The 26,111-nt window shown below is 45.9% G+C and overlaps 1 protein-coding gene across 1 annotated transcript in view; it reads right to left on the minus strand.

Annotated features, from left to right (window-relative positions):
- Positions 1 to 1,615: 1,615 nt before the first annotated feature.
- The window catches only part of DYNAP (dynactin associated protein), a 36,357-nt gene continuing 11,861 nt past the window's right edge, over positions 1,616 to 26,111 (minus strand). Inside the window, exons 3-9 of the mRNA XM_056552550.1 lie at positions 25,006 to 25,212; positions 22,323 to 22,556; positions 21,612 to 21,765; positions 4,703 to 4,812; positions 3,861 to 3,974; positions 1,919 to 2,065; positions 1,616 to 1,826 (exon numbers count right to left, since the gene is read on the minus strand). Coding sequence (XP_056408525.1) covers positions 1,692 to 1,826; positions 1,919 to 2,065; positions 3,861 to 3,974; positions 4,703 to 4,812; positions 21,612 to 21,765; positions 22,323 to 22,556; positions 25,006 to 25,212 — 1,101 coding nt within the window. The 3' untranslated portion in view covers positions 1,616 to 1,691. The remainder of the gene's footprint in view (positions 1,827 to 1,918; positions 2,066 to 3,860; positions 3,975 to 4,702; positions 4,813 to 21,611; positions 21,766 to 22,322; positions 22,557 to 25,005; positions 25,213 to 26,111) is intronic.

Below are 26,111 nucleotides of genomic sequence, written 5' to 3' on the forward strand. Positions count from 1 at the left end.
CGGGCGATCCGATCATTCACTTTAATCGCGAACTGCCGCAGATGCCGGGATCTGTATTGATCCCGGCACCTGAGGGGTTAATGGCGGACGCCCGCGAGATCGCGGGCGTCGGCCATTGCCGGCGGGTCCCTGGCTGCGATCAGCAGCCGGGATCAGCCGCGCATGACACGGGCATCGCTCCGATGCCCGCGGTTATGCTCAGGACGTAAATGTACGTCCTGGTGCGTTAAGTACCACCTCACCAGGACGTACATTTACGTCATGCGTCCTTAAGGGGTTAAGAGTAGGGTGGCATGCAGCGCATACGCAACGCATTTGACACTGCTAGAAATCTTCCGGGCAGCAGGAAATATTCATCACAGCCACGCCTCTCATGACGTCATGCCATGCCCCTTCATTCGTGTCTATGGGAGGGGGCGTGTCGACTGAACAGGAATGGAGGGGGGTGTAGCTTGACGGCGCAATGGGGAATGTCCGTGATGTCATGACCACGCGTGGGGGCCAGCAGCGGTACCTCCCCGATCAGACATCTTTTCCCTTATCCTTTGGTTAGGGGAAAGGATGTCTAGCAGCGGAGTTCCCCTGGGATTTGTCTCATGAAAGCGAGCAGTTGTGAAAATAAATAGTTGTGGCGATCATCTGATCAATTGCAGCCAATCACACAGGATTAATTATTATTGCATGGTGGCCATTTAAATGTCCATCATAGCAGCAAACACTTTTCTTTGGATTATAAAAGTAGAAATCCACCTTTAGGACGTCCATATGTTTTAAAAGATCTTAGGTCTAATCAAGGACATAACCTGGTGCCTGAGGGGGTCACTATGTCACATAAAGACGCCATGATTATCAATGGCACATGGTAGGCCGAGGTGGGGGGAGCACTTAAAGTGTAAACATTAGGGCCCAGAGACCCCAAGTTATACCAATCTATGGGGTACTATATATTCTAGTTATACCATTCGTCTAAGTGAGTCCTTCATTTCAAACATTTCAAATACAATTGTCCATTATGCTTTGTCCATCAGCATAACTTCTGTTCGTTCACTTTTACGGGATTCACTTATCCAAGTTTCATTGGAATGTTTCCAAAATATGACCAGTCTATGAAGGCCCCAAAGGTGAGTGTCCGGTCACTGGGAAAATAATTTCTAATTAAATGCCTGGTTGAAGTGGTACTCCGCCCCTAGACATCTTATCCCCTATCCAAAGGATAGGGGATAAGATGTCTGATCGCGGGTGTCCTACCGCTGGGGACCCCCGCGATCTCCCTGCTGTACCCGGCATTCGTTTAGAGGCTTGCCCCACTCGTGACGCCATGGCCATGCCTCCTCAATGCAAGTCAATGGGAGGGGGCGTTGCCATGATGTCACGAGCCGGGCGCGACCAAGCCTCCACCCCCACATTGCCAGTCATCTGATACGGAGTGAAGTTCGCTCCTTGCACCAGATGTCTGGGGTGCTGCAGCCGAGATGGCGGGTTCCCCAGCAGCGGGCCCCCCGCTATCAGAATTCTTATCCTCTATCCTTTGGATAGAGGATAAGATGTCTAGGGGCAGAGTACCCCTTTTATCTTGTCCTACATCATATCGGTGGTTTATACATTTAGAGGGGCTTAGTCCTTGTTGTAAACATATAGCAGTACTTGGGCAGCCAGGTACTAATAAGGTCCCAAATGATGAAGAACAAGGCCTATGGCAGATTCACGGCTTGATCGTTCTCCAACTTTGGAATCTTCTTAAATTCTTGCTGTTTCTTTAAGAATAACTGTGCGAGGATGTGGTCGGCTGTTGCGTGGAAATAATCATCCATGTCTAGTGTTTCCAGCTGCGGAAATACAAGAAAAATACAATTTTAGCAAGTCATTCATAGGTGATCCTAAAAACACGTGGAAAAAAATACTACTTATAATAGCGCACCTGGTTTCCGGTACTGAAGGCCAGAATCATGAATAAATCCTCATCACATGTGCTTTTGATGTAATGCTGAGTTCCGATTGGAAAGAAAAACACATCGCCAATACCGACCGTGAAGTCTGGGACACGTGTGTCACCAATGATTCCGATCTGAGAAAAAAATACAACTCTGTGTTTAGGTACACATAATATTGCCTCTATGCCTGTCTGTAAATGATGTAGGCACAGATAATACTGCCTTTCCATGTCTCTCTTTAAATTATACAAGAACAGATACTACTGCCTTCTTGTCTCTTCCTATAATTTATGTAAGTAGTGAAAGTATTGCCTCTCTGTAAATGATGCTGATACAGCGAATGATCTCTGTACAGTTAGTGCTGCCCCCTATATTTCCCTATAAATTATATAGGCACAGGTTGCACTGTCTCCTAGTTTCTCCCTATAAATGATGCAGGTACAGATAGTACTGCCTCCTCTATTTCCTGATAAATACATAGCCACAGGTTGCACGGGCTCCAAATTTCTCCCTATAAATGATGTAGGTACAGATAGTACTGCCCCCTCTATTTCCTTATAAATATATAGCCACAGGTTGTACTGTCTCCTAGTTTCTCCCTATAAATGAGGTAGGTACAGATAGTACTGCCCCCTATATTTCCCTATAAATGATATAGGCACAGGTTGCACGGTCTCCAAATTTCTGCCTATAAATGATGTAGGTACAGATAGTACTGCCCCCTCTATTTCCTTATAAATATATAGCCACAGGTTGTACTGTCTCCTAGTTTCTCCCTATAAATGAGGTAGGTGCAGATAGTTCTGCCTCCTCTATTTCCTTATAAATATATAGCCACAGGTTGTACTGTCTCCTAATTTCTCCCTATAAATGATGTAGGTACAGATAGTACTGCCCCCTCTATTTCCTTCTAAATATATAGCCACAGGTTATACTGTCTCCTAGTTTCTCCCTATAAATTAGGTAGGTGCAGATAGTACTGCCTCCTCTATTTCCTTATAAATATATAGCCACAGGTTGTACTGTCTCCTAATTTCTCCCTATAAATGATGTAGGTACAGATAGTACTGCCCCCTCTATTTCCTTATAAATATATAGCCACAGGTTGTACTGTCTCCTAGTTTCTCCCTATAAATGAGGTAGGTACAGATAGTACTGCCCCCTATATTTCCCTATAAATGATATAGGCACAGGTTGCACTGTCTCCTAGTTTCTCCCTATAAATGAGGTAGGTGCAGATAGTACTGCCTCCTCTATTTCCTTATAAATATATAGCCACAGGTTGTACTGTCTCTTAATTTATCCCTATAAATGATGTAGGTACAGATAGTACTGCCTCCTCTATTTCTTTATAAATATATAACCACAGGTTGCACTGTCTCCTAGTTTCTTCCTATAAATGATGTAGGTAAAGATAGTAGTGCCTTCCTGTAAGTGTTGTAGACATAGTTAATGCTGTAGGTTCGGATATCATTGAATTCCTGTACATTACAAAAATATTACTGCTTTGCGACCTCTAGTTATAGATGGTACATGTAGATGTTCATATGCCTTTTTATTATAGCACAATCATTGGCCACAGGTGCAATTCCATTAAAAATATGAGTATTGCTCTATATACAGTTTTATTAAAAGGGTATTGCAGTCTTTTTTAAATATAATGGGGGACATTTTTCTGAAATCAACTATTTAACTACAGTTTCTCATGCAGTGTTTTCCAAACTTTGTGCCTCAAGCTGTTGCAAAACTACAACTCCCAGCATGCCTGGACAGCCAGAGGCTGTCCAGGCATGCTGGGAGTTGTAGTTTTGCAACAGCTGGAGGCACACTGTTTGGAAAACACAGCTCTTCTGTATCTGATCTGGCAGAGCCGACCATGAACATGTATCTGGTTATCGGGAGAGAAAATATTTTTGGATGGACACTCACTTGACCGCATCCGCTGATGACGTATCCCATCTCATGTGCGTTGAAGTGGAAATGTGGCTGTCGCAGACCATTGGATTTAATTCGGAGGGTACCCAGAGTAAGGGTGTCAGCGTGCTGGAAGAAAATAAGAAGCATTTCTCAATAACCCTCCAATAATTGATTGTAAGAGATATAGATAGGGTGTATGCTAAAAATATACACTGAGATACACTGCTTGGGTGTAAACAACCACCATAAACAACTTTAACACATTAAACCTACTGGTAAAATTAGGTGTTAACCACAAAGCAAACCCTAGATTCACTTAAAGGGGTACTCCGGAGGAATTATTTGTTTATTTTCAAATTAACTGGGTCCAGAAAGTTATACAGATCTTTAAATTACTTCTATTTAAGTACTTCCAGTACTTATCAGCTGCTGTATGCTCCAGAGGAAGTTGTGTAGTTCTTTCCAGTCTGACTACAGTGCTCTCTGCTGACACCTCTTTCCGTGTCAGGAACTGTCCAGAGCAGGAGTAAATCCCCATAGCAAACCTCTTCTGCCCCAGACAATTCCTGACATGGACAGAGGTGGCAGCAGAGAGCACTGTGATCAGACAGAAAAGAACTAAACAACTTCCTCCAGAGCATACAGCAGCTGATAAGTACTGGAAGGATTAATATTTTTAAATAGAAGTCATTTACAAATCTGTTTAACTTTCTGGCACCGATTTAAAATAAAAAATAAAAAAATTCCACCGGAGTACCCCTTTAACAACTGCAAAACTATTCCAGACCCACAGGATCATCCGTAACCCCTAAATCACCCTAAATAAAGTTGATTGAACGCAGTTTAGTACTTACAGAATTGACAGATTCACTGTAGATTTTCTCAGTATCGTTTAGACCAACTCCGTTTTTGCGGTAGCGAGCCCACTGTATGATTCCTCCAGGGAAGACAAATTCTTTAGACCCTGAAATGTAATAAACATGTATGTATAAAGTAATCTGCAAGAAACGCTTTCGTCATATGTAATGGTTTCTTCCATTGTTTTGCACCAAGGTAAGATAATACAGGTTTTGGCGCCAACCACAGGAAAACCAAATCCTATGAAAAACCACAGATAACGTGTGTAGCCACTTACAGATATACCTAAGGCTAAGTTTCCACTTTTTTTCTGGCAGTTTTTAGATATCTGCCAGTGCAGTTTTTGAGCCAAAGTCAGAAGTGGATCCATAAGGGAGGAGAAGTATAAGTCCTTTCTTTATATGTCCTATTCCTTTTGAATATACTTCTGGCTTTGGCTCAAAAACTGCAGTGGCAGATATCCAAAAACTGCCAGAAAAAAAATCCATGATCCGAGCGTTTACCCGCAGTGGTGGGGAGTTGTATAGTGTTTACAGCTTCACATCGCTCTACCTGCACTGTGAAGCTGTAAATACGACACAGCTCCCCCCCCCCCCACTGCGGGTAAACGCTCAGATCGTGGAGACTCTAGGACCGGCAACATAACTGTAACGTGTGGATCTCCTATGGCCGTAATGGAGACTGTTGCTGGAGTTGTCTAGGGGAGATGAAAGGGGATTAAGCACCCTATATGCACCTCTTTATTTGACCATACATTATTCTATTGTCTGTAAACATAGCAGGTAATGAGAGGCTTTGAAGTACTAAAATGAGTTTGAAGCTCTCATACTAAGACATGGTTATGCTGACTTATGATGTGTCAGTATCTGAGTAACAATTATAAATATCCCCTGAGGATGCCAGTCAAAACTGGTTGAAACGCGTTGGGTAATGTCGTGAAGTGTTACTCATGATAGACCCCTCATGAACCTACATGCAAATTTTATTTGTGATTGAGTGCACTTATGTAGGTCCTCGATCCATTCTTGTTTATACTTTTTGAGTGGGTGATGGTCAATTTGAGCACTGGATGAATCATTTTGTGGTGAATTTTAACTATTGGATTAAAGGTTAAGCTTGACTCTGCTGTATGATCAAGAATGTCCTACAAAAGGTAAACTAAGGAGAAGCAGTTGTATCAGGCCTTAGGGGTGTCGAGGGACATGTTCTTCACCACTACCTCTGCTGTTGAATATATGTCAGCATTTTCTGGTAAGGTGAGAGTCTTAGGTTAAATAACCCAACATCTGTTTTCTTTCATCAAAAAAAGGGGAAACATTCACATTTTCCAAGAAATGTATCAGCAGCAGAGAAAAGAAAATATTACGACATGTTACCTCAACCTCCGCAAAAAGTACACGGGTGTAATCCGTAACCCTGTATGGCCTTGTCCTTGGATTATCCAGGAAAAAACTTTTTTTTTTAGATTTCAACTGGCTCCAGAAAGTTAAACAGGTTTGTAAATTACTTCTATTAAAAAATCTTAATCCTTTCAGTACTTATGAGCTGCTGAAGTTGAGTTGTTCTTTTCTGTCTAAGCGCTCTCTGATGACACGTGTCTCGGGAACTGTCCAGAGTAGAAGCAAATCCCCATAGCAAACCTCTTCTACTCTGTGCAGTTCCCGAGACAAGCAGAGATGTCAGCAGAGAGCACTGTTGTCAGACAGAAAAGAACAACTCAGCTTCAGCAACTGATAATTATTTGAAGGATGAAGATTTTTTTTAAAGAAAAGTAATTTACAAATCTATTTAACTTTCTGGAGCCAGCTTCCTGGAATACCCCTTTAAGGTAAAACATTTCCTGAAAAAGTTTAAAAAAAAACTAATTTTATATAATCTATTTAGGAATTCTGAAAGGGGCAATCTGATTGGTTGCTGTGGGCAACTGGTCAACTTTTCCTCTACAAGGGTTTTGATAAAATCTCCCCCAAAATGTATATTTCACCCAATGCAACGGTTCAACTCCATATAGTATTTTTCAAAAAGGTCTTTAAAGGGAACCTCTCACCAAATTTTACACATATAATGAGTGGCGACACATAATAAAGGTTAATATCACATGTTCTGTCATGCCTGGATATCGGCTGGTATATCCAAAAATGTGGAGAAAACAACTTTTATAAATGACACATCCAAGATTTAAATAAGGCTTAAATGGGCACTGTCTGATTCAAAAACTTTTTCTATGTTGTACATCTTGGTAAAACATTAACCTTTCCAATATACTTCATAAGAAAATGTTATTTTCTTTTTATAGAAATCATGGCTTATAAAGTCATGGCTTTGTCCAAGCTGAAGCACAGGCATGGGCAAAGTCCAGTAAGTGAGGGTGGGCTAGAACTCCTCTGTGCTCTCTCATGTCTGATAGGACAGGAGAGAGCACAGAGGAGTAATATCAGAGAGGAGAGAGCACACTGGGGTGCTATCAGATAGAAGACAGCACAGAGGAGTGCTATCAGACAGAAGAGAGCACAGAGGAATACTATCAGACAGGAGAGAGCACAGAGGAGTAATATCAGAGAGGAGAGAGCACAGAGGAGTAATGTCAGAGAGGAGAGAGCACACTGGGGTGCTATCAGACAGAAGACAGCACAGATGAGTACTATCAGACAGGAGAGAGCACAGAGGAGTGCTATCAGACAGAAGAGAGCACAGAGGAATACTATCAGACAGGAGAGAGCACAGAGGAGTAATATCAGAGAGGAGAGAGCACAGAGGAGTAATATCAGAGAGGAGAGAGCACACTGGAGTGCTATCAGACAGAAGACGGCACAGAGGAGAACTATCAGACAGGAGAGAGCACACAGGAGTGCTATCAGACAGAAGACAGCACAGAGGAGTACTATCAGACAGGAGAGAGCACAGAGGAGTGCTATGAGACAGGAGAGAGCACAGAGGAGTCCTATCAGACAGGAGAGAGCACAAAGGAGTGCTATCAGACAGGAGAGAGCACAGAGGAGTACTATCAGACAGGAGAGAGCACAGAGGAGTGCTATCAGACAGAAGACAGCACAGAGGAGTACTATCAGACAGGAGAGAGCACAGAGGAGTGCAATCAGAGAGGAGAGAGCACACTGGAGTGCAATCAGACAGAAGGCAGCACAGAGGAGTACTATCAGACAGGGGAGAGCACAGAGGAGTGCTATCAGACAGAAGACAGCACAGAGGAGTATTTTCAGACAGGAGAGAGCACAGAGGAGTAATATCAGAGAGGAGAGAGCACAGAGGAGTAATATCAGAGAGGAGAGAGCACAGAGGAGTAATATCAGAGGAGAGAGCACAGAGGAATACTATCAGACAGGAGAGAGCACAGAGGAGTAATATCAGAAAGGAGAGAGCACAGAGGAGTAATATCAGAGAGGAGAGAGCACAGAGGAGTAATATCAGAGAGGAGAGAGCACACTGGAGTGCTATCAGACAGAAGACAGCACAGATGAGTACTATCAGACAGGAGAGAGCACAGAGGAGTGCTATCAGACAGAAGAGAGCACAGATGAATACTATCATACAGGAGAGAGCACAGAGGAGTAATATCAGAGAGGAGAGAGCACAGAGGAGTAATATCAGAGAGGAGAGAGCACACTGGAGTGCTATCAGACAGAAGATGGCACAGAGGAGAACTATCAGACAGGAGAGAGCACACAGGAGTGCTATCAGACAGAAGACAGCACAGAGGAGTACTATCAGACAGGAGAGAGCACAGAGGAGTGCTATCAGACAGAAGAGAGCACAGAGGAATACTATCAGACAGGAGAGAGCACAGAGTAGTAATATCAGAGAGGAGAGAGCACAGAGGAGTAATATCAGACAGGAGAGAGCACAGAGGAGTGCTATCAGACAGAAGACAGCACAGAGGAGTACTATCAGACAGGAGAGAGCACAGATGAGTAATATCAGAGAGGAGAGAGCACACTGGAGTGCAATCAGACAGAAGGCAGCACAGAGGAGTACTATCAGACAGGGGAGAGCACAGAGGAGTGCTATCAGACAGAAGACAGCACAGAGGAGTATTTTCAGACAGGAGAGAGCACAGAGGAGTAATATCAGAGAGGAGAGAGCACAGAGGAGTAATATCAGAGAGGAGAGAGCACAGAGGAGTAATATCAGAGAGGAGAGAGCACAGAGGAATACTATCAGACAGGAGAGAGCACAGAGGAGTAATATCAGACAGGAGAGAGCACAGAGGAGTAATATCAGAGAGGAGAGAGCACAGAGGAGTAATATCAGAGAGGAGAGAGCACACTGGAGTGCTATCAGACAGAAGATGGCACAGAGGAGAACTATCAGACAGGAGAGAGCACACAGGAGTGCTATCAGACAGAAGACAGCACAGAGGAGTACTATCAGACAGGAGAGAGCACAGAGGAGTGCTATCAGACAGAAGAGAGCACAGAGGAATACTATCAGACAGGAGAGAGCACAGAGGAGTAATATCAGAGAGGAGAGAGCACAGAGGAGTAATATCAGACAGGAGAGAGCACAGAGGAGTAATATCAGAGAGGAGAGAGCACAGAGGAGTAATATCAGAGAGGAGAGAGCACACTGGAGTGCTATCAGACAGAAGACAGCACAGAGGAGTACTATCAGACAGGAGAGAGCACAGAGGAGTGCTATCAGACAGAAGACAGCACAGAGGAGTACTATCAGACCGGAGAGAGCACAGATGAGTAATATCAGAGCGGAGAGAGCACACTGGAGTGCAATCAGACAGAATGCAGCACAGAGGAGTACTATCAGACAGGAGAGAGCACAGAGGAGTGCTATCCTATCAGACATAAGACAGCACAGAGGAGTATTTTCAGACAGGAGAGAGCAGAGAGGAGTAATATCAGAGAGGAGAGAGCACAGAGGAGTAATATCAGAGAGGAGAGAGCACACTGCAGTGCTATCAGACAGAAGACAGCACAGATGAGTACTATCAGACAGGAGAGAGCACAGAGGAGTAATATCATATCAGACAGAAGACAGCACAGAGGAGTATTTTCAGACAGGAGAGAGCAGAGAGGAGTAATATCAGAGAGGAGAGAGCACAGAGGAGTAATATCAGAGAGGAGAGAGCACACTGCAGTGCTATCAGACAGAAGACAGCACAGATGAGTACTATCAGACAGGAGAGAGCACAGAGGAGTAATATCAGAGAGGAGAGAGCACACTGGAGTGCTATCAGACAGAAGACAGCACAGAGGAGTACTATCAGACAGGAGAGAGCACAGAGGAGTGCTATGAGACAGGAGAGAGCACAGAGGAGTCCTATCAGACATGAGAGAGCACAAAGGAGTGCTATCAGACAGAAGACAGCACAGAGGAGTACTATCATACAGGAGAGAGCACAGAGGAGTAATATCAGAGAGGAGAGAGCACAGAGGAGTAATATCAGAGAGGAGAGAGCACACTGGAGTGCTATCAGATAGAAGACAGCACAGAGGAGTACTATCAGACAGGAAAGAGCACAGAGGAGTGCTATCAGACAGAAGACAGCACAGAGGAGTATTTTCAGACAGGAGAGAGCACAGAGGAGTAATATCAGAGAGGAGAGAGCACAGAGGAGTGCTATCCTATCAGACAGAATACAGCACAGAGGAGTATTTTCAGACAGGAGAGAGCAGAGAGGAGTAATATCAGAGAGGAGAGAGCACAGAGGAGTAATATCAGAGAGGAGAGAGCACACTGGAGTGCTATCAGACAGAAGACAGCACAGAGGAGTACTATCAGACAGGAGAGAGCACAGAGGAGTCCTATCAGACAGAAGAGAGCACAGAGGAATACTATCAGACAGGAGAGAACACAGAGGAGTCCTATCAGACAGGAGAGAGCACAGAGGAGTGCTATCAGACAGGAGAGAACACAGGGGAGTGCTATCAGACAGGAGAGAGCACAGAGGAGTGCTATCAGACAGGAGAAAGCACAGAGGAGTCCTATAAGACAGGAGAGAGCACAGAGGAGTACTATCAGACAGAAGAGAGCACAGAGGAATGCTATCAGACAGGAGAGAGCACAGAGGAGTGCTGTCAGACGGGAGAGCGCACAGAGGAATCCCATCAGAAAGGAGAGAGCACAGAGGAGTACTATCAGACAGGAGAGAGCACAGAGGAGTGCTATCAGACAGAAGACAGCACAGAGGAGTACTATCAGACCGGAGAGAGCACAGAGGAGTAATATCAGAGAGGAGAGAGCACACTGGAGTGCAATCAGACAGAAGGCAGCACAGAGGAGTACTATCAGACAGGAGAGAGCACAGAGGAGTGCTATCCTATCAGACAGAAGACAGCACAGAGGAGTATTTTCAGACAGGAGAGAGCACAGAGGAGTGCTATGAGACAGGAGAGAGCACAGAGGAGTCCTATCAGACAGGAGAGAGCACAAAGGAGTGCTATCAGACAGAAGACAGCACAGAGGAGTACTATCAGACCGGAGAGAGCACAGAGGAGTAATATCAGAGAGGAGAGAGCACACTGGAGTGCAATCAGACAGAAGGCAGCACAGAGGAGTACTATCAGACAGGAGAGAGCACAGAGGAGTGCTATCCTATCAGACAGAAGACAGCACAGAGGAGTATTTTCAGACAGGAGAGAGCACAGATGAGTACTATCAGACAGGAGAGAGCACAGAGGAGTAATATCAGAGAGGAGAGAGCACACTGGAGTGCTATCAGACAGAAGACAGCACAGAGGAGTACTATCAGACAGGAGAGAGCACAGAGGAGTGCTATGAGACAGGAGAGAGCACAGAGGAGTCCTATCAGACAGGAGAGAGCACAAAGGAGTGCTATCAGACAGAAGACAGCACAGAGGAGTACTATCAGACCGGAGAGAGCACAGAGGAGTAATATCAGAGAGGAGAGAGCACACTGGAGTGCAATCAGACAGAAGGCAGCACAGAGGAGTACTATCAGACAGGAGAGAGCACAGAGGAGTGCTATCCTATCAGACAGAAGACAGCACAGAAGAGTATTTTCAGACAGGAGAGAGCACAGATGAGTACTATCAGACAGGAGAGAGCACAGAGGAGTAATATCAGAGAGGAGAGAGCACACTGGAGTGCTATCAGACAGAAGACAGCACAGAGGAGTACTATCAGACAGGAGAGAGCACAGAGGAGTCCTATCAGACAGAAGAGAGCACAGAGGAATACTATCAGACAGGAGAGAACACAGAGGAGTCCTATCAGACAGGAGAGAGCACAGAGGAGTGCTATCAGACAGGAGAGAACACAGGGGAGTGCTATCAGACAGGAGAGAGCACAGAGGAGTGCTATCAGACAGGAGAAAGCACAGAGGAGTCCTATAAGACAGGAGAGAGCACAGAGGAGTACTATCAGACAGAAGAGAGCACAGAGGAATGCTATCAGACAGGAGAGAGCACAGAGGAGTGCTGTCAGACGGGAGAGCGCACAGAGGAATCCCATCAGAAAGGAGAGAGCACAGAGGAGTACTATCAGACAGGAGAGAGCACAGAGGAGTGCTATCAGACAGGAGAGAGCACAGAGGAGTCCTATCAGACAGGAGAGAGCACAGGGGAGTACTATCAGACAAGAGAGAGCACAGAGGAGTACTATCAGACAAGAGAGAGCACAGAGGAGTACTATCAGACCGGAGAGAGCACAGAGGAGTCCTATCAGACAGGAGAGAGCACAGAGGATTCCTATCAGACAGGGGAGAGCACAGAGGAGTGCTATCAGACAGGAGAGAGCACAGATGAGTCCTATCAGACAGGAGAGAGCACAGAGGACTCCTATCAAACAGGGGAGAGTATAGAGGAGTCCTATCAGACAGGAGAGAGCACAGAGAAGTGCTATCAGACAGGAGAGAGCACAGGGGAGTGCTATCAGACTGGAGAGAGCACAGGGGAGTGCTATAAGACAGGAGAGAGCACAGAGGAGTGCTATAAGACAGGAGAGAGCACAGAGGAGTTCTATCAGAAAGGAGAGAGCACAGATGAGTAATATCAGAGAGGAGAGAGCACACTGGAGTGCAATCAGACAGAAGGCAGCACAGAAAAGTACTATCAGACAGGAGAGAGCACAGAGGAGTGCTATCATATCAGACAGAAGACAGCACAGAGGAGTATTTTCAGACAGGAGAGAGCAGAGAGGAGTAATATCAGAGAGGAGAGAGCACAGAGGAGTAATATCAGAGAGGAGAGAGCACACTGCAGTGCTATCAGACAGAAGACAGCACAGATGAGTACTATCAGACAGGAGAGAGCACAGAGGAGTAATATCAGAGAGGAGAGAGCACACTGGAGTGCTATCAGACAGAAGACAGCACAGAGGAGTACTATCAGACAGGAGAGAGCACAGAGGAGTGCTATGAGACAGGAGAGAGCACAGAGGAGTCCTATCAGACAGGAGAGAGCACAAAGGAGTGCTATCAGACAGAAGACAGCACAGAGGAGTACTATCATACAGGAGTAATATCAGAGAGGAGAGAGCACAGAGGAGTAATTTCAGAGAGGAGAGAGCACACTGGAGTGCAATCAGACAGAAGGCAGCACAGAGGAGTACTATCAGACAGGAGAGAGCACAGAGGAGTGCTATCCTATCAGACATAAGACAGCACAGAGGAGTATTTTCAGACAGGAGAGAGCAGAGAGGAGTAATATCAGAGAGGAGAGAGCACAGAGGAGTAATATCAGAGAGGAGAGAGCACACTGCAGTGCTATCAGACAGAAGACAGCACAGATGAGTACTATCAGACAGGAGAGAGCACAGAGGAGTAATATCAGAGAGGAGAGAGCACACTGGAGTGCTATCAGACAGAAGACAGCACAGAGGAGTACTATCAGACAGGAGAGAGCACAGAGGAGTGCTATGAGACAGGAGAGAGCACAGAGGAGTCCTATCAGACAGGAGAGAGCACAAAGGAGTGCTATCAGACAGAAGACAGCACAGAGGAGTACTATCAGACCGGAGAGAGCACAGAGGAGTAATATCAGAGAGGAGAGAGCACACTGGAGTGCAATCAGACAGAAGGCAGCACAGAGGAGTACTATCAGACAGGAGAGAGCACAGAGGAGTGCTATCCTATCAGACAGAAGACAGCACAGAGGAGTATTTTCAGACAGGAGAGAGCAGAGAGGAGTAATGTCAGAGAGGAGAGAGCACAGAGGAGTAATATCAGAGAGGAGAGAGCACACTGCAGTGCTATCAGACAGAAGACAGCACAGATGAGTACTATCAGACAGGAGAGAGCACAGAGGAGTAATATCAGAGAGGAGAGAGCACACTGGAGTGCTATTAGACAGAAGACAGCACAGAGGAGTACTATCAGACAGGAGAGAGCACAGAGGAGTGCTATGAGACAGGAGAGAGCACAGAGGAGTCCTATCAGACATGAGAGAGCACAAAGGAGTGCTATCAGACAGAAGACAGCACAGAGGAGTACTATCATACAGGAGAGAGCACAGAGGAGTAATATCAGAGAGGAGAGAGCACAGAGGAGTAATATCAGAGAGGAGAGAGCACACTGGAGTGCTATCAGATAGAAGACAGCACAGAGGAGTACTATCAGACAGGAAAGAGCACAGAGGAGTGCTATCAGACAGAAGACAGCACAGAGGAGTATTTTCAGACAGGAGAGAGCACAGAGGAGTAATATCAGAGAGGAGAGAGCACAGAGGAGTGCTATCCTATCAGACAGAAGACAGCACAGAGGAGTATTTTCAGACAGGAGAGAGCAGAGCGGAGTAATATCAGAGAGGAGAGAGCACAGAGGAGTAATATCAGAGAGGAGAGAGCACACTGCAGTGCTATCAGACAGAAGACAGCACAGATGAGTACTATCAGACAGGAGAGAGCACAGAGGAGTAATATCAGAGAGGAGAGAGCACACTGGAGTGCTATCAGACAGAAGACAGCACAGAGGAGTACTATCAGACAGGAGAGAGCACAGAGGAGTCCTATCAGACAGAAGAGAGCACAGAGGAATACTATCAGACAGGAGAGAACACAGAGGAGTCCTATCAGACAGGAGAGAGCACAGAGGAGTGCTATCAGACAGGAGAGAACACAGGGGAGTGCTATCAGACAGGAGAGAGCACAGAGGAGTGCTATCAGACAGGAGAAAGCACAGAGGAGTCCTATAAGACAGGAGAGAGCACAGAGGAGTACTATCAGACAGAAGAGAGCACAGAGGAATGCTATCAGACAGGAGAGAGCACAGAGGAGTGCTGTCAGACGGGAGAGCGCACAGAGGAATCCCATCAGAAAGGAGAGAGCACAGAGGAGTACTATCAGACAGGAGAGAGCACAGAGGAGTGCTATCAGACAGGAGAGAGCACAGAGGAGTCCTATCAGACAGGAGAGAGCACAGGGGAGTACTATCAGACAAGAGAGAGCACAGAGGAGTACTATCAGACAAGAGAGAGCACAGAGGAGTACTATCAGACCGGAGAGAGCACAGAGGGGTCCTATCAGACAGGAGAGAGCACAGAGGATTCCTATCAGACAGGGGAGAGCACAGAGGAGTGCTATCAGACAGGAGAGAGCACAGATGAGTCCTATCAGACAGGAGAGAGCACAGAGGACTCCTATCAAACAGGGGAGAGTATAGAGGAGTCCTATCAGACAGGAGAGAGCACAGAGAAGTGCTATCAGACAGGAGAGAGCACAGGGGAGTGCTATCAGACTGGAGAGAGCACAGGGGAGTGCTATAAGACAGGAGAGAGCACAGAGGAGTGCTATAAGACAGGAGAGAGCACAGAGGAGTTCTATCAGAAAGGAGAGAGCACAGATGAGTAATATCAGAGAGGAGAGAGCACACTGGAGTGCAATCAGACAGAAGGCAGCACAGAAAAGTACTATCAGACAGGAGAGAGCACAGAGGAGTGCTATCATATCAGACAGAAGACAGCACAGAGGAGTATTTTCAGACAGGAGAGAGCAGAGAGGAGTAATATCAGAGAGGAGAGAGCACAGAGGAGTAATATCAGAGAGGAGAGAGCACACTGCAGTGCTATCAGACAGAAGACAGCACAGATGAGTACTATCAGACAGGAGAGAGCACAGAGGAGTAATATCAGAGAGGAGAGAGCACACTGGAGTGCTATCAGACAGAAGACAGCACAGAGGAGTACTATCAGACAGGAGAGAGCACAGAGGAGTCCTATCAGACAGGAGAGAGCACAAAGGAGTGCTATCAGACAGAAGACAGCACAGAGGAGTACTATCATACAGGAGTAATATCAGAGAGGAGAGAGCACAGAGGAGTAATTTCAGAGAGGAGAGAGCACACTGGAGTGCTATCAGACAGAAGACAGCACAGAGGAGTACTATCAGACAGGAGAGAGCACAGAGGAGTGCTATCAGACAGAAGACAGCACAGAGGAGTACTATCAGACCGGAGAGAGCACAGAGGAGTAATATCAGAGAGGAGAGAGCACACTGGAGTGCAATCAGACAGAAGGCAGCACAGAGGAGTACTATCAGACAGGAGAGAGCACAGAGGAGTGCTATCCTATCAGACAGAAGACAGCACAGAGGAGTATTTTCAGACAGGAGAGAGCAGAGAGGAGTAATATCAGAGAGGAGAGAGCACAGAGGAGTAATATCAGAGAGGAGGGAGCACACTGCAGTGCTATCAGACAGAAGACAGCACAGATGAGTACTATCAGACAGGAGAGAGCACAGAGGAGTGCTATCATATCAGACAGAAGACAGCACAGAGGAGTATTTTCAGACAGGAGAGAGCAGAGAGGAGTAATATCAGAGAGGAGAGAGCACAGAGGAGTAATATCAGAGAGGAGAGAGCACACTGCAGTGCTATCAGACAGAAGACAGCACAGATGAGTACTATCAGACAGGAGAGAGCACAGAGAAGTAATATCAGAGAGGAGAGAGCACAGAGGAGTAATATCAGAGAGGAGAGAGCACACTGCAGTGCTATCAGACAGAAGACAGCACAGATGAGTACTATCAGACAGGAGAGAGCACAGAGGAGTAATATCAGAGAGGAGAGAGCACACTGGAGTGCTATCAGACAGAAGACAGCACAGAGGAGTACTATCAGACAGGAGAGAGCACAGAGGAGTCCTATCAGACAGGAGAGAGCACAAAGGAGTTCTATCAGACAGAAGACAGCACAGAGGAGTACTATCATACAGGAGTAATATCAGAGAGGCGAGAGCACAGAGGAGTAATTTCAGAGAGGAGAGAGCACACTGTAGTGCTATCAGACAGAAGACAGCACAGAGGAGTACTATCAGACAGGAGAGAGCACAGAGGAGTGCTATCAGACAGAAGACAGCACAGAGGAGTACTATCAGACCGGAGAGAGCACAGAGGAGTAATATCAGAGAGGAGAGAGCACACTGGAGTGCAATCAGACAGAAGGCAGCACAGAGGAGTACTATCAGACAGGAGAGAGCACAGAGGAGTGCTATCCTATCAGACAGAAGACAGCACAGAGGAGTATTTTCAGACAGGAGAGAGCAGAGAGGAGTAATATCAGAGAGGAGAGAGCACAGAGGAGTAATATCAGAGAGGAGGGAGCACACTGCAGTGCTATCAGACAGAAGACAGCACAGATGAGTACTATCAGACAGGAGAGAGCACAGAGGAGTAATATCAGAGAGGAGAGAGCACACTGGAGTGCTATCAGACAGAAGACAGCACAGAGGAGTACTATCAGACAGGAGAGAGCACAGAGGAGTCCTATCAGACAGAAGAGAGCACAGAGGAATACTATCAGACAGGAGAGAACACAGAGGAGTCCTATCAGACAGGAGAGAGCACAGAGGAGTGCTATCAGACAGGAGAGAACACAGGGGAGTGCTATCAGACAGGACAGAGCACAGAGGAGTGCTATCAGACAGGAGAAAGCACAGAGGAGTCCTATAAGACAGGAGAGAGCACAGAGGAGTACTATCAGACAGAAGAGAGCACAGAGGAATGCTATCAGACAGGAGAGAGCACAGAGGAGTGCTGTCAGACAGGAGAGCGCACAGAGGAATCCCATCAGAAAGGAGAGAGCACAGAGGAGTACTATCAGACAGGAGAGAGCACAGAGGAGTGCTATCAGACAGGAGAGAGCACAGAGGAGTCCTATCAGACAGGAAAGAGCACAGGGGAGTACTATCAGACAAGAGAGAGCACAGAGGAGTACTATCAGACAAGAGAGAGCACAGAGGAGTACTATCAGACCGGAGAGAGCACAGAGGAGTCCTATCAGACAGGAGAGAGCACAGAGGATTCCTATCAGACAGGGGAGAGCACAGAGGAGTGCTATCAGACAGGAGAGAGCACAGATGAGTCCTTTCAGACAGGAGAGAGCACAGAGGATTCCTATCAGACAGGGGAGAGCACAGAGGAGTGCTATCAGACAGGAGAGAGCACAGATGAGTCATATCAGACAGGAGAGAGCACAGAGGACTCCTATCAAACAGGGGAGAGTATAGAGGAGTCCTATCAGACAGGAGAGAGCACAGAGAAGTGCTATCAGACAAGAGAGAGCACAGGGGAGTGCTATCAGACAGGAGAGAGCACAGGGGAGTGCTATAAGACAGGAGAGAGCACAGAGGAGTGCTATAAGACAGGAGAGAGCACAGAGGAGTTCTATCAGAAAGGAGAGAGCACAGAGGAGTACTATCAGACAGAAGAGAGCACAGAGGAGTACTATCAGAAAGGAAAGAGCACAGAGGAGTACTATCAGACAGGAGAGAGCACAGAGGAGTGCTATCAGACAGGGGAGAGCACAGAGGAGTGCTATCAGACAGGAGAGAGCACAGATGAGTCCTATCAGACAGGAGAGAGCACAGAGGAGTACTATCAGACAGGAGAGAGCACAGAGGAGTACTATCAGACAGGAGAGAGCACAGAGGAGTGCTATCAGACAGGAGAGAGCACAGGGAGTCCTATCAGACAGGAGAGAGCACAGAGGAGTACTATCAGACAGGAGAGAGCACAGAGGAGTACTATCAGACAGGAGAGAGCACAGAGGAGTACTTTCAGAAAGGAGAGAGCACAGGGGAGTCCTATCAGACAGGAGAGAGCACAGAGGAGTACTATCAGACAGGAGAGAGCACAGAGGAGTACTATCAGACAGGAGAGAGCACAGAGGAGTACTATCAGAAAGGAGAGAGCACAGGGGAGTCCTACCAGACAGGAGAGAGCACAGAGGAGTATTATCAGACAGGAGAGAGCACAGAGGAGTACTATCAGACAGGAGAGAGCACAGAGGAGTACTATTAGAAAGGAGAGAGCACAGAGGAGTTCTATCCCACCCTTACGTACTAGACTTTGTGCATGCCTGTGCTTCTGTTTGGACAAAGTCATGATTTTATAAGCCATGATTTCTATAAAAAGGAAATAACATTTTCTTATGAAGTATATTGGAAAGGTTAATGTTTTGCCAAGATGTACAACATATAAAAAGTTTTTGTATCTGATAGTGCCCATTTTAGTAGTCAATTGGTCATGAGCACAGATGAGTCATATCAGACAGGAGAGAGCACAGAGGACTCCTATCAAACAGGGGAGAGTATAGAGGAGTCCTATCAGACAGGAGAGAGCACAGAGAAGTGCTATCAGACAAGAGAGAGCACAGGGGAGTGCTATCAGACAGGAGAGAGCACAGGGGAGTGCTATAAGACAGGAGAGAGCACAGAGGAGTGCTATAAGACAGGAGAGAGCACAGAGGAGTTCTATCAGAAAGGAGAGAGCACAGAGGAGTACTATCAGACAGAAGAGAGCACAGAGGAGTACTATCAGAAAGGAGAGAGCACAGAGGAGTACTATCAGACAGGAGAGAGCACAGAGGAGTACTATCAGACAGAAGAGAGCACAGAGGAATGCTATCAGACAGGAGAGAGCACAGAGGAGTGCTGTCAGACAGGAGAGCGCACAGAGGAATCCCATCAGAAAGGAGAGAGCACAGAGGAGTACTATCAGACAGGAGAGAGCACAGAGGAGTGCTATCAGACAGGAGAGAGCACAGAGGAGTCCTATCAGACAGGAAAGAGCACAGGGGAGTACTATCAGACAAGAGAGAGCACAGAGGAGTACTATCAGACAAGAGAGAGCACAGAGGAGTACTATCAGACCGGAGAGAGCACAGAGGAGTCCTATCAGACAGGAGAGAGCACAGAGGATTCCTATCAGACAGGGGAGAGCACAGAGGAGTGCTATCAGACAGGAGAGAGCACAGATGAGTCCTATCAGACAGGAGAGAGCACAGAGGATTCCTATCAGACAGGGGAGAGCACAGAGGAGTGCTATCAGACAGGAGAGAGCACAGATGAGTCATATCAGACAGGAGAGAGCACAGAGGACTCCTATCAAACAGGGGAGAGTATAGAGGAGTCCTATCAGACAGGAGAGAGCACAGAGAAGTGCTATCAGACAAGAGAGAGCACAGGGGAGTGCTATCAGACAGGAGAGAGCACAGGGGAGTGCTATAAGACAGGAGAGAGCACAGAGGAGTGCTATAAGACAGGAGAGAGCACAGAGGAGTTCTATCAGAAAGGAGAGAGCACAGAGGAGTACTATCAGACAGAAGAGAGCACAGAGGAGTACTATCAGAAAGGAGAGAGCACAGAGGAGTACTATCAGACAGGAGAGAGCACAGAGGAGTACTATCAGAAAGGAGAGAGCACAGAGGAGTACTATCAGAAAGGAGAGAGCACAGGGGAGTCCTATCAGACAGGAGAGAGCACAGAGGAGTACTATCAGACAGGAGAGAGCACAGAGGAGTACTATCAGACAGGAGAGAGCACAGAGGAGTGCTATCAGACAGGAGAGAGCACAGGGAGTCCTATCAGACAGGAGAGAGCACAGAGCAGTACTATCAGACAGGAGAGAGCACAGAGGAGTACTATCAGACAGGAGAGAGCACAGAGGAGTACTTTCAGAAAGGAGAGAGCACAGGGGAGTCCTATCAGACAGGAGAGAGCACAGAGGAGTACTATCAGACAGGAGAGAGCACAGAGGAGTACTATCAGACAGGAGAGAGCACAGAGGAGTACTATCAGAAAGGAGAGAGCACAGGGGAGTCCTACCAGACAGGAGAGAGCACAGAGGAGTATTATCAGACAGGAGAGAGCACAGAGGAGTACTATCAGACAGGAGAGAGCACAGAGGAGTACTATTAGAAAGGAGAGAGCACAGAGGAGTTCTATCCCACCCTTACGTACTAGACTTTGTGCATGCCTGTGCTTCTGTTTGGACAAAGTCATGATTTTATAAGCCATGATTTCTATAAAAAGGAAATAACATTTTCTTATGAAGTATATTGGAAAGGTTAATGTTTTGCCAAGATGTACAACATATAAAAAGTTTTTGTATCTGATAGTGCCCATTTTAGTAGTCAATTGGTCATGCGGCTGCTGAAGTAGTAATGGCTCCCGGAGCAGTGATCACACCTAATTGGCTCTAATAATGCCTATCTAGGTATGATTGTTCAGCCCAGTTAGGGTGTGATGTCATTGCGCACAGCTAGGCTGTCAGTCATGTCTGGATCGGTGTGATTACAGCTCCGGGAGCCATAACTACTTCAACAGCTGTATGCTTAACGACTACTAGAGCGTTATTTACATATTGTGTGTGACATTTATAAAAGTTGTTCTTTCCACATTTACATATGCCGGTAGACATCCAGGCATGGTTGGACACATGATATTAACCTCTGACATGTTGTTACAGGTTTGTACAAAGTAAAACTTAGTGACAGGTTCCTTTAAAAAAAAAAAAAAAAAAAGACTGTTTAAGGGTTGGGGCACACAAAACGGATCCACAGCGTGTTTACAGACTCTACAGTGTGCCTCCAGATGTGCCTGCTCTTGCCACCAATCCACAGGATAAAGGATAAGTAGCTGATCACTGGGGGTCCAACCAGTACGGGGTGTATATCATAAAACAAATATAGAAAATATTTACCTTTCAAGTCGTAAAAATACTTCCAGACATCGTAGTCATTCGATTGAACATAGTCAGCATTTTGGATTAGTTCTACCAAGTTTTTGGGGAGATTTATCGCTTGATCTTCTTTTGGTTTCTGAAAGGTTCTGATGAAGTTTACGCCACCTACTGGCTAAAAAAAAAAATGCAAAAAAATAAAAATCAGCATTTAAAGGGGTACTCCTAAGGATTATTATTTTTTTTTTATCAACCGGTGCCAAAAAGTTTTGTACATTACTTTTTTTCTAAAATCTTAATCCTTCCAGTACTTAGCTGCTGTATGTCCTGGAGGAAATCATGTAGTCTTTCCAGTCTGACCACAGTGCTCTCTGCTGCCATTCTGTCTATGTCAGGAACTGTCCAGACCAGAGGAAAATTCCCATAGAAAACCTATCCTGCTCTGGACAGTTCCTAGCAGCAGAGAGCACTGTGGTCAGACTAGAAAGAACTACACAACTTCCCTTAGAGCATACAGCATCTGATAACTACTGTAAGGATTAAGATTTGTATATAGAAGTAATTTACAAATCTGTTTAACTTTCTCACACCAGTTGATTTGAATCCCCCCCCCCCCAGAGTACCCCTTTAAGAACTGCAACTGCAATTGTCATGTGCACAGATTGTGTAACGTGGGATGCGGATTGCATATTACTTTATGTGTCACCATATAGTGCCAACATATGTACTGACCTTTAATGACCTGGCAGCAATGTCTTCTGGTGTCATGTAAAACGCGTCATCCACATCCAGAGTACTGAGCTCATCATGTGTTGTGAAGAAGAGGATGAACAGGCAGTCTTCAACGCCCACATTTTTTACCCAGTGTAGTGTGTTTTTTGGGAAGAAGATGACCTGGCCAGCTGTGACATTGTAGGTCGTGACATCAACCCCACCGTCATCTACTACACCAATCCATGCCGTGCCCTACAATGTTACATAGTTACATAGTAAGTACGGTTGAAAAAATACATATGTCCATCAAGTTCATCTAAAGAATTGAAGGGAAGGGGTATGGTTGGGTGATTCTATATTTCTACATAAGCATTAATGCTATATTCTTCTAGGAATGTATCTAACCCTGTTTTGAAGCCTTCACCTGTTCCTGCTGTGACCAGTTCCTGAGGTAGACTTTTCCATATTTTCCCAGTTCTTATGGTAAAGTAGGTGTGTGTCCCCTTTAGACTAAACCTTTTTCTCTTCAGATGGAGGGAGTGCCCCCAGGTCCTTTGAGGGGGTTTAAAGAGGTACTCCACCCCTAGACATCTTATCCCCTATCCATAAGGATAGGGGGATAAGATGTCTGCGGGACCCCCACATTCTCTGTTGCGGCACCCCAGACATCCGGTGCACTGAGCGAACTTCCCTCTGTCTTGGATAACTGGCTATGTGGAGCGGAGGCTCATGATGTCACGGTCACTCCCCGCACGTCACGCCCCCTCCCATAGACTTGCATTGAGGGGGCGCGACTGTGCCTTCGGCGCTGCACCTGACACTCTAAACGAACGCCAGGTGCAGCAGGGAGATCAGACATCTTATCCCCTATCTTTTGGATAGGGGATAAGATGTCTATGGACGGAGTACCCCTTCAACCTGGAACAGTTTTTCCCTATATTTTTTGTATGGGCCATTCAGATACTTATATACATTGATCATATCCCCCTTAAACATCTCTTCTCAAGACTAAACAAATGTAATTCTTCTAATCTTTCCTCATAGTTAAGATGTTCCATGCCCCTTATTAGTTTAGTTGCAGTCTCTGTACCCTTTCCAGCTTCAGAACATCCCCTTTATGAACTGGTGCCGAAACTGAACAGCATATTCCAGGTGAGGCCGTACCATCAGGGCCGGCCTTTAGGGTGTGCGAGCTGTGCGGCCGCACAGGGCGCCATAGCAACAGGGGCGCCTGGCGGCCGACACAGCTCGCATGCCACTAACATACTGTCATGTGCCCCACACTTATAATGCCCCCTGTCCTGTGCCCCACACTTATAATGCCCCGTCATGTGCCCCTCACATATAATACCCCTGTCCTGTGCCCTTCACATATAATGCCCCCTGAGGGGGCAGGACAGGTGGCATTATATGTGAGGGTCACAGGACAAAGGACATTATTATGTGGGAGGAACAGGACAGACAATGTTACTATGTGGTGGGCACAGGACAGGTCATAATTATTATATGTGGGGCACAGAATGGGGCATTATTTCTATATGTGAGGGGCACATAATGTTATGCATTTCATAGGTATAGAGTATATTATTATGGAATTTCTCGGGTGGTACGGTTTTTATAGGCCACAATACGTTATGGTATTGTATTAAGAGGGTGCACTGAACTGTAAGGTTATATTCAGAGAGCGCAGTATGTGGTAGTATTATATTCAGAGGATACAGTGTGTGGCAGTATTATATTCAGAGGATACAGTGTGTGGTAGAATAATATTCAGAGTATACAGTGTGTGGTAGTATAATATTCAGAGGATACAGTGTGTGTCAGTATTATATTCAGAGGATACATTGTGTGGTAGTATAATATTCAGAGGATACAGTGTGTGTCAGTATTATAGTCAGAGGATACAGTGTATGGTAGTATTATATTCAGAGGATACAGTGTGTTGTAGTATAATATTCAGAGGATACAGTGTGTGGTAGTATAATATTCAGAGGACACAGTGTGGGGTAGTATTATATTCAGAGGACACAGTGTGGGGTAGTATTATATTCGGAGGGTACAGTGTGTGGCAGTATTATATTCAGAGGATACAGTGTGTGGCAGTATTATATTCAGAGGATACAGTGTGTGTGTGGTAGTATAATATTCAGAGGATACATTGTGTGGTAGTATAATATTCAGAGAATACATTGTGTGGTAGTATTATATTCAGAGGATACATTGTGTGGTAGTATAATATTCAGAGGGTACAGTGTGGTAGTATTATATTCAGAGGATACAGTGTGGTAGTATAATATTCAGAGGATACAGCGTGTGGTAGTATTATATTCAGAGGTACGGTGTGTGCCAGAATTATATTCAGAGTTTCAGAGTTTGGCAGTATTATAATAATTATCATTGTCATATAGAGGATCAGAATGCGCTGACATAGTGAGGAGCCATCTGGGCGTTAAGTTCTGCAGAGAGAAGATTTAGCTGGACCCGGCGGTATGTACCATCTGAATTAGATAAGGAAAGACTATAGAGAAGACGTCACCTGTAATCACGGGGGGGGGGGGGGGGCACAAGGTTAGCTCGCACAGGGCGCCTGAACACCTAAGGCCAGCCCTCAGTACCATGTGCATCAACCCATCAGGTATCTCTTTAAGGTTTATAGAATGTACAGCTTGCATGATGGTAAATCGGATTTTATTTGACTTACCTGCACCAGGAAGCCATGCTCGTTGGCATTGAAATGCCAATGTGGGGCTCTCAGCCCTTTACTGACAATCCTCAACGTCCCCACGGTCATTTTAGATTGATGTTGGTTGATGCTGGCACCGAACTGCATCTCTTTCTCATCGGAATAATCTTTGGGGTTGTTCCTGTAGCGGGCCCACTGGATGGCTCCCCCTTCAAACTCAAACACCTTTAAAAACAAAAAAATAATTTTTATATGATGTTTTTGTAAGCTTGAATACATACGAAGAATAGAATTTTAGACAGTCCTCGCAGTTGCCCCCATGATCATTTTGTATGGGTGGGGTGAAGATGCTCAAGACCACAACCAGAGACTAAGAGTCACGCCATCTTTTCTAGGTTTAAAGGGGTACTCCGCCCCTAGACATCTTATCCCTTATCCAAAGGATAGAGTATAAGATGTCTGATTGAGGGGGTTCCGCAGCAGGGACCCCCAGAATCTCTGTTCAGCACCTGGCGTTCATTTAGAATGTTGCGTGGGGGCAGTGGGGGTCCTGACATCACAGCCAAGCCCCTCATAATGTCACGCCATACCCCCTCAATGCAAGTATATGGGAGGGAGTGTTGTGTGATGTCACTCGAGGCATGGTTGTGACATCACGACCCCCGCCGAATACTGGAGCAGCAGAGTACCCCTTTAAGAGAGGGGAAGAGAATACAAGCATTGGGACTGCTGCCAACCACCACTACGTGCCCCAATTCTTAGCTATACTAGTTAACCTGTTAGTGACCATGTTTTCCTCTACTTCATCAATGCCCCAAGAACAGGAGAGTCCGGTCACACTCCATAAATGCTGACATGTGTAGTACATTTCCCTAAAGCACTGCACGTGTAGATATGTGTAATCTGCCCACACAGGTTTTTGCTTAATGTAATTTAGCTGGGAAATGTTTCCATTAGTCAGTGAAATACCATTACACAGGTTTGTGTGAGGGCAACATATGTCCAGGAAAAATGTAGTGTTTACTTGGGCTATGATGTAATAAAGTCCTGGCTAGACCTGTAATACTGCAAAATCTACTAAGATAGAGATAGACAGATAGATATGAGATGGATAGATATATGAG

Source organism: Hyla sarda, chromosome 1 (assembly GCF_029499605.1).
Source record: "Hyla sarda isolate aHylSar1 chromosome 1, aHylSar1.hap1, whole genome shotgun sequence".
Classification (NCBI taxonomy): domain Eukaryota; kingdom Metazoa; phylum Chordata; class Amphibia; order Anura; family Hylidae; genus Hyla; species Hyla sarda.